The 8,068-nt window shown below is 44.5% G+C and overlaps 1 protein-coding gene across 2 annotated transcripts in view; it reads left to right on the forward strand.

Annotated features, from left to right (window-relative positions):
• Positions 1-7,909, forward strand: part of rnf38 (ring finger protein 38) — a 22,910-nt gene extending 15,001 nt beyond the window's left edge. Inside the window, exons 4-15 of one of the 2 annotated variants that reach the window (XM_034897733.1) lie at positions 2,572-2,774; positions 2,886-3,261; positions 3,438-3,602; positions 3,922-4,092; positions 4,530-4,715; positions 5,346-5,449; positions 5,546-5,630; positions 6,305-6,426; positions 6,542-6,641; positions 7,286-7,455; positions 7,490-7,627; positions 7,760-7,909. In XM_034897733.1, the coding sequence (XP_034753624.1) occupies positions 2,572-2,774; positions 2,886-3,261; positions 3,438-3,602; positions 3,922-4,092; positions 4,530-4,715; positions 5,346-5,449; positions 5,546-5,630; positions 6,305-6,426; positions 6,542-6,641; positions 7,286-7,348 (1,575 nt within the window). In that variant the 3' untranslated portion in view covers positions 7,349-7,455; positions 7,490-7,627; positions 7,760-7,909. The remainder of the gene's footprint in view (positions 1-2,571; positions 2,775-2,885; positions 3,262-3,437; positions 3,603-3,921; positions 4,093-4,529; positions 4,716-5,345; positions 5,450-5,545; positions 5,631-6,304; positions 6,427-6,541; positions 6,642-7,285; positions 7,456-7,489; positions 7,628-7,759) is intronic. The other variant, XM_034897742.1, reaches the window with a different exon arrangement.
• The last annotated feature ends 159 nt before the right edge of the window (positions 7,910-8,068 follow it).

Raw genomic sequence — 8,068 nt, forward strand, 5'->3', positions numbered from 1 at the left:
AGGCTTGCTGATGCACCAGTCAGACAAATGCTCAAGCATGGATGTGTACACCACTGTAATACAGACACACTCTACATCATGGTGTGTCCCTCGCTGCAACTAAATGTGTTCTGTCATATAGGGCCTAGTGCACCCTGAGGCTACACCAAGCTTTCCCTCTTTTTCATCTGTCTTACACACCTAATCTTTCTTTACTTCTTTTTTGTTCAATTGCCCTTCCTTCTTTCCAGCCTTCTCCTATCATGCAGTCTGAAAAAATGAAGTAATTGTTATTGTTTCTTTCCCATAAACTGGTCAAGCTCAGGTCACATCCAGTGGTGGATTAGTAAGCGATAGAGCCATTAGTGTACAGTTAGTTTTGGCCCTACAGTCAACATACATTTAGTTCAGGTTTATTAAAACAGCAGTGTCCGCCTTCCAGAGAGCTTCAGAAGGCATTGTTCTTTATAGGCTGTAGAGCTCAAACAGTGGCAGCTGCCCATGTGTGAATGTGAATTTGCGCATGTCTGCGAGCGTTTCCATAACTGTGTGTGTGTGTGTGTGTTTCTGCAGCCTGCTCTCCAGCTGTTTCCTGTTAGCTATCACACTGCTCTTAAGGTTGCTGAGCTGTGTATGCGTGTGTGTCTGTGTGTTTAAAAGTCACAGCCGCTCAGTCATTTTTATCACACTTTAACACAGTGTCTCTCCCACGAAGAGGGGATGTGGAAGCAGGGATCAAATTAGTAGATAGAGAGAGAAGTGTTGAGATGGTAACTGTGTGTGTGTGTGTGTGTGTGTGTGTGTGTCTCTCTCTCTCTCTCTCTCTCTCTCTCTCTCTCTCTCTCTCTCTCTCTCTCTCTCTCTCTCTCTCTCTCTCTCTCTCTCTCTCTCTCTCTCTCTCTCTCTCTCTCTCTCTCTCTCTCTCTCTCTCTCTCTCTCTCTAAGAACCGGTGTGTACCTCAGAGCAAAGCTAGGGTCTGCATAAGACAGAATAGCCCCTTTCACACAGCCTTTTCAAGGCGGGACTTCTTTAAGGTGTCAGCGAAGGTAGTCAAAGAGCAGTCCCCGAGCTGAACCGATGTCTGGGTGAAAGGGACAGCCGGCATGGTGAGCTACATGCAGACTACAGTAGGGCTGGGTATCAATAACATTACTGATACCGGTTCCAATACAAATTTTATAAAACCTACTTAAATTACAAGATTACACATTACCGCACACATCATTTTATTAATTTTCCAGCTCCTACTAAGTGGGCCCTGTCTGACGTTTTCCTGCGTGCCTCTATGACGTGCAACGTAGACAGCCAATCATAGACATTAGATCTTGGTGGAAGCGTGCTGCATGCTTGTTGGCTCACTGACGCTGATGAGATTTACTCCTTTGTTAATGAAATTGGGTATTACACGACAAGGCATTTTTCAATGCTCAATACTTTTAGAGGCAATTTGGTCGGTGCTTAAAAAGTTTTGAAATGGGTACCCAGCCCTAGACTACAGTACGATGCACGAGTCGACCCACAGGCAGGTCAAAAAGGAACACAGCAGCACTCCGAGTAGCCAAAGTTATCACTTACTTAGCCTTACAGAAATGTGCAATAGACCACCTTCTCTTCCACTTGCTCTCTCCCTCTCTTTAACACTTAAACGGGCACTGCGAGCATCTCTGTCCACCTCTTGACTGACAATTGTGCTTGTTCATTGCATTAAGTTGGAGGTTTGTGGGTCCGGTCGGATTTACATGGGTGATTAACGGTGCGGAAAGGGTCAAACACGGTAGACGCAAACACTGTTGTGTCACACAGCACACTCTTTTGCTCCTGGAATTCTGGGATGCTATGTGAAATCACACACCAGGGCGGCAATATGCTGCCTTTGCTAGGTTCTGTGTGGATAAACAAAGTCGGCTGAAGGACAGACTTTCATTGCGACGCTATTGCGGAATGGCTGTGTGCAAGTGGATGGTGACTAAGAACTGACACATGAGCGTGTGTGTGTGTGTGTGTGTGTGTGTGTGTGTGTGTGTGTGTGTCTGTTCTTGCTTCACCAAGTGCCAAGTGTGAGAGTCACTGCTTGACTGTAAGTGAAGTGACTCACAGATGAGTTGATTGGATTAAAACAGGGTATATGATAACTCCTTCGTCAGTCTAAATCTGGATGACTACACGTTCAGCTATGTCACAGCTTTTGTGCACATTACTGACTCTCTTTGTCTCCAAGAGAAGTATTTGTCGAGCTCTCCAGTTGAGGGCGTGTACGTTTAACTCGCACATGGGCCTGTGAGTGCTTGTCTTGCTTTTGCATAGCCTCACTCCAAGAGGAAGTGGCTCTGTACCCTCAGGGCCTCAGAACACGGGTGTAATATGCTCTCTTTCTCACTCATTCACTCACACACACACTGGATCATACAGGAAATGCCATGAGCACAAAGGAACTTATTGTCTATGCAGTAGTATGGATTGTAGGCTAGAGGGACTGTTAAGCATGGTGAAATTGATTTGATGCTATGGGTCACTAACCACAACACTCATCCTCTCTCCCACTCTTTTTTTCTTTCATCTTTTTCCCCTGTTTTCCACCCCTCCCTCTGCAGAGTGAGGAAAGCCCCAGTCCAAAGCGCCAGAGGCTGTCCAGTCAGTCGGTCTTGGAACAGCTAACCTCATCCGTCCCCCCACCATCCACCCCATCTCCCCCCATCCGCCCCTGGGAGTCAGGACCCCCAAGTCGGAGACAACCTCACCCCCACACGCACTACCACCAGGAGAGATGCCTTACTCCTGCTCGTCACAGACGCAGGCAAGTTGATTTTATAAAAAAAAAAAAATTATTTGATGTCTGCATCTTTACTCCACTGTAATTGAACTGAGCTTTCCAAATTTAAAACTGTCCCTCTCTTCCTACCTCTAGCCCGCCAGCAAGGCGTCAGCGTGGCCGTCTCTCCAGACCCACTCGTCACTTGCCTCACCATCAACACCCCTCCACCCAAGCCCCCGCACCTCGCCTGTCGCCGTCAGAGCACCAGGATGAAAACTACCACCACAACACCCATCCAGGAACACACCCAACGTACCCCCCTCACACACCCAGCGCCTACGGTCAGCCTTCCACAGCCGGAGGAGCGGTGGCTGGCTTGGAGGAGCCCCGAGCTTTCCACCCGCCAACCTTGTCGCCACGACTACTGCACCCGGCTGCTCACCATCACCACCTTCACCATCATCATCAGCAACAGCATCATGCAACGCAACAGCAGCAAGGAGCCATGGTCCTGGACTTACATGAACAAGTTAGTCGGTGGGGGTGGGGGGTGGGGGGGGGCTTCAGACTGTGAGCAGTGAGCACTGTAGAATGTGCTGTAAGATTAGCCATAGAGCATTTCACCATGTTTTGTGTGTACGTCTCTGTGTGTGCGTGTCTCTGTGTGTGTCTCTGGGTCTTAACTCTGGTTTGTTTTCTCCCCAGCTGCAGCAAGCCAGTGTACCAGTCTCCTACACAGTGACCCCAGTCCCTCCCCACAGTCTGGCAGCACCTTTGTGTAGTGGCCAGCACCTTCCCCCTACCTGTTCTTCACAACAACAAGTCCCTGCCTGCAGTGTGGTCTTCAGCACTGGACAGCACTACCACCCGGTGAGAAGAACTCAGCAGTGTGCCGTTTTTGTGGGAGTGTGTGGGTTTGCTTGTTAATAACAAATGTACACGTTGTGCTGTGCAGTCTCTGTTACCGCTTAACCAGTTAAAAATGAAAGTGCTCCAAAGGAAACTGAAGAAAAAGCAAGAAAAGACCTGCTGAACATTTGCCTGTTTAAAGGGTCTTGTTAATCTTCCAGGTCTTGGCTGCCATCGTGTGGCACGACTTGTCACATTACACTTCCAACCGTGAGAAGAACATGCATTTAAAACAGTTCTGTTTTTCTGTTTCTCCTCTTCCTATTCACCCTTTCCCCAGATGCTACAAGCATGTTCAATGCAACATTTGCCGGTGCCCTATGCCTTTCCCTCGCTGCTGTCCAGTGACCCTCAGTTCCTGCTACCCCATCCGCCCCACCTCTCTCACCACCCGCCCCACCTCCCTGCACCCACACAGTTTCTGCCTTTTCAGACGCAACAGCCACGATCGGTATGTTAATGCTTTATATTAATAGAGTTTATCTGATATTTGTCTACAGTACCAGTCAAAAGTTTGGACACACTTTCCCATTCATTTTAATGAGAAAGTGTGTCCAAACTTTTGACTGATCCTGTTTATGAACTTGCATCAATCTATACTAATAATAATGGCAACACAAAGACTTTGGCATGCATAAAGGAACCCATTCATATTTTTAAAGTTGTACTAGTTTTATTTAGATTTACTTACCCCTAGTTGAATTATTTTTAGTCATATAACAGAGGGGTGTCTTCTACCTCTAAATAATAATATAATAATATTCGTATGAGAGATCTGCCATCCTGATTAGCTAAAATGCCCTAAAAAACTACTTGTCAACATCAGTGTTCCACCATAAAGCTGCCAGCTATTTGTTGTAGTGGATGATGTAGTGTGTTTCTTCTCAGCCCTTACAGAGGATTGAAAATGAAGTTGAGCTTCTGGGAGAGCAGCTTTCAGTTGGTGGAGGCTTCAGCTACGCCCACCACCACCACCACCACCACCACCATCAGCCTCCCTCCGCCCTGCCGCCCTCCACACCCCTCCAGTTCCTCTCGCACCATGACCCCCTGTCGCAGGAGCTCTTTACAGTGGTGAGTACATTCATTACCCGATACAAATATTTGGTGATATATGTCTGCCGGTATACCGTATATTTAAAATAAATAAAGCCAGAAACGCTTAACAAAACACAGATTTCCCTAACATAATATTTGTAGTTATTTGAGTCCTCACTAAAATAATATGATAATGCAGTTTAAAAATACTTAAATATTTAAAAACCTAAATACAACAGAACAGAGGGAAAGTTAAATATATTAAAGTTCTGATAATATAAAATACAAACTTATGATATGAAACTTAAAGTCCTTTGAACAAAAACACAACAACAACAACAAAAAAATCAAGAGTTTTGCCAACAGGACGTTGTAGAGCGTCCTCTGGTGGACAAACTATGCCACGCCAACGCTCAGAGCTTGGTTAAAGGGGGTTTCGTCCATTTTTATTTTATTTTTTTAATATTCTTTTATCGGCCATAATGAATGCAGATATTGATAGTGAGTGTGTGAATTGTGTGTGATATTATTGCACAATAATATCAGCTGATAAATCGGTCGGGCTTTAATTTGGATCATAATATATTATTGTCGTTTAAACAAAAAAAAACCATTACGCTCGGTTGATTAAATATGTATTTACTTTCTTTGTCCCATCCTTCACAGCCCTATCCCCACTTTATGCCTCGCCGATTCACAAGCCGGCGGTACCGCTCTCCGCAGGCTGTACCCCCATCGCCCTACCACCCCAGCTTCCTGCCTTACTTCCTGTAAGTATTTTTTGCTTCCTCAAGTTAAGGATTTGAGTATGCCTCAGACCTATGCAGTATGCTAAATGTGTGCACCTTGTCTTCAACCACATACAGCTCGATGCTTCCCGTTCCCCCGAATGTGGCCCCCACTATTAATCTAGAGCTGGATGTGGAAGATGGAGAGGTGGAGAACTACGAGGTAGGACAAACTACTGCTCAACATCCAGTCAATAATAATGTTAACGCATGATACACGTTAGGATTTCATTTAGGTTTGTTGGGGAACTATGTACATCATACTGTGATATTCCCTCGCTCCTTCTCAGTTTCCACATGGTAACACTTCATTCAGTAAGCCATTTTTTCCTCATACTCATAAACCCTTGTGTTGTCTTCGCGCCGACCTGGAAACTTTTATTTTTTTTTAGTCCAAATTTAAATGAAAAACCTTTTTAATCAAGGTTATGGTCATCATTTTCAACTCTTTTTTTGTCTTTCCCCCGATGGTTTTGTCACTTTTTCTGAACCTTTTGACATGTTTGTGGTGTTTTCCCCAAAATTGTTGTAGCTTTTTTTTTTTTTTTTAATTACATTTTTATTGTTTTTTCTCCAAATGCTATAAAATTGACAGAAAACACACAAATTCAATGAAAGTAGTGATTTAATTATTTAACTTGTGAGAAGAGTTGTTGGGAACCATCCACGTTACTTTTTGGGAAATTTAGTTTGAAAGAAACCCATTTTTCTGATATAGAAACCTTTTGGAAAGGGGTCAAATGTGACCCGAAGACAACGGGAGGGTTAAAGACTTGACCTGACCGGGGACAATCCTGTTTCAATTGTGAACATTGTCCTCTAAACCTTTCCTTTCAGGCCCTGCTAAACCTCGCAGAACGTCTTGGAGAGGCCAAGCCCCGTGGCCTAACTAAGGCAGATATAGAACAGCTTCCCTCATACAGGTTCAACTCCAACAACCATCAATCTGAGCAAACACTGTGAGTACCTTTCTGCCTTATGCAACATCTGTGTTGAGAGGAATGTTTTCCCTGGTTGGCTGTAGTTCTGAGGTGGTGCTGTTTTAAACGGTAGCAACCTTGCTTTGTCTTACAGGTGTGTGGTATGTATGTGTGACTTTGAGTCTCGCCAGCTCCTAAGGGTCTTGCCCTGTAATCACGAGTTCCACGCCAAGTGTGTGGACAAGTGGCTTAAGGTGAGTGAAGACGAATAACTGTAAATGTATAAACTCTTTTCCATTGCGCCCTCGAAGCAGCAGTGGTGGATAGAAGACCAAAAAATAACCTTAATTTGAAGTAGAGTGAGACCAGTTCAGGGAGCTCTCCCATCTCTGTCACACGGGCAACGCATGCACAAAACAGCCAATAGGAGTGCTCTCTCTCTTTGAAATGATCTGCGCTTGACCAACGTCTCCCGGCCATGTCTAAAGCCTGGAGACAGAGCCAAGGGAAGGCGCAGACCATTTTAATTACAATATGCTGTAAAATTATAAAAGAATTTTTGCTCAACATCGCTAAAAACGTGCAGTCGCAGCTTTAAAGCCTGGTCACACTAAAAAGTGGCACAGCAAAATCCATGCATGCATCTTTGCATAATAGACCAGAACTACTGTAGATAGTGAGCAAATGGCTAAGCTAGCCAGCAGCTAAGTGCTACCGCTAGTCTGTCACAATAGCTCCCTAAGCTTGTTTCTATTACCTCAGTCTTCATTTATCTTCAATAAGTAGACAATTTGAAGACTTCTTTTTAGCTGTAGTGTTTGTATTGAATATGTATTGATCACAGAAGGTATATTTTCTTTCCATTTAACCCTTCTCTCCTTTTTTTCCTTCCTTCCAGGCTAACCGGACCTGTCCTATCTGTCGAGCCGATGCTTCTGAGGTCCAGCGTGATTCGGAGTGACCTCATATGACCACCCAACAACTACAATCTCTGACTCCCTTTTGGAAGCATCAACCAATCAGTGAACTTCTCTCGTTCAATGATACACCTCTGCTCAGACATTCTGCCACAGAACTGGGTGCGGTGCTCCTTTTTTCTTCACTCTTTACACCCCGGGACACTGAACAATAATTCTCACCTGGGATCAGCAACTTTCTATTGACTCATGCTCACTTTACTGCTGGACTTCCTCGGCCTTCTGTTTGGACCATTTCGCCCGTACTACTCTGCCTTCTGCTCGTGCATTACTATGAACGGCCTTCGAGACACATACACACAGGGTCAAGTGCAAGTGGACATACAGTATATATCTATGTGTATTTTTTTAAACTCCTTATGAGCCTTGGACAGAATGATAGACTTGTAAAGCAGTACCAACAAATATTTAGGAAAATTGGCTGTCTAAAGATTTTGACTAATTTATTGTTATTATTGGGGTTATAATTAAGTTTTGACATCCTGGCTAGCAGAAGTTGTTGTTTCTCCTAGAGTCCTTATAATTGCAATTGACCAGTATCAATCCATTTTAATTTCTGTGTGTGTATTCTTGCATTCCTCGGCATGAGAGCAGTCTGTATGGGGTGAAACAAAATTACTGTACACTGTGTCAAAGAGTTAGCTACGTTGGAACAGTGAAAAATGAACGTGTGTGTGTGTGTGTGTGTGTGTGTGTGTGTGTGT

This window comes from Etheostoma cragini, chromosome 2 (assembly GCF_013103735.1).
Source record: "Etheostoma cragini isolate CJK2018 chromosome 2, CSU_Ecrag_1.0, whole genome shotgun sequence".
Classification (NCBI taxonomy): domain Eukaryota; kingdom Metazoa; phylum Chordata; class Actinopteri; order Perciformes; family Percidae; genus Etheostoma; species Etheostoma cragini.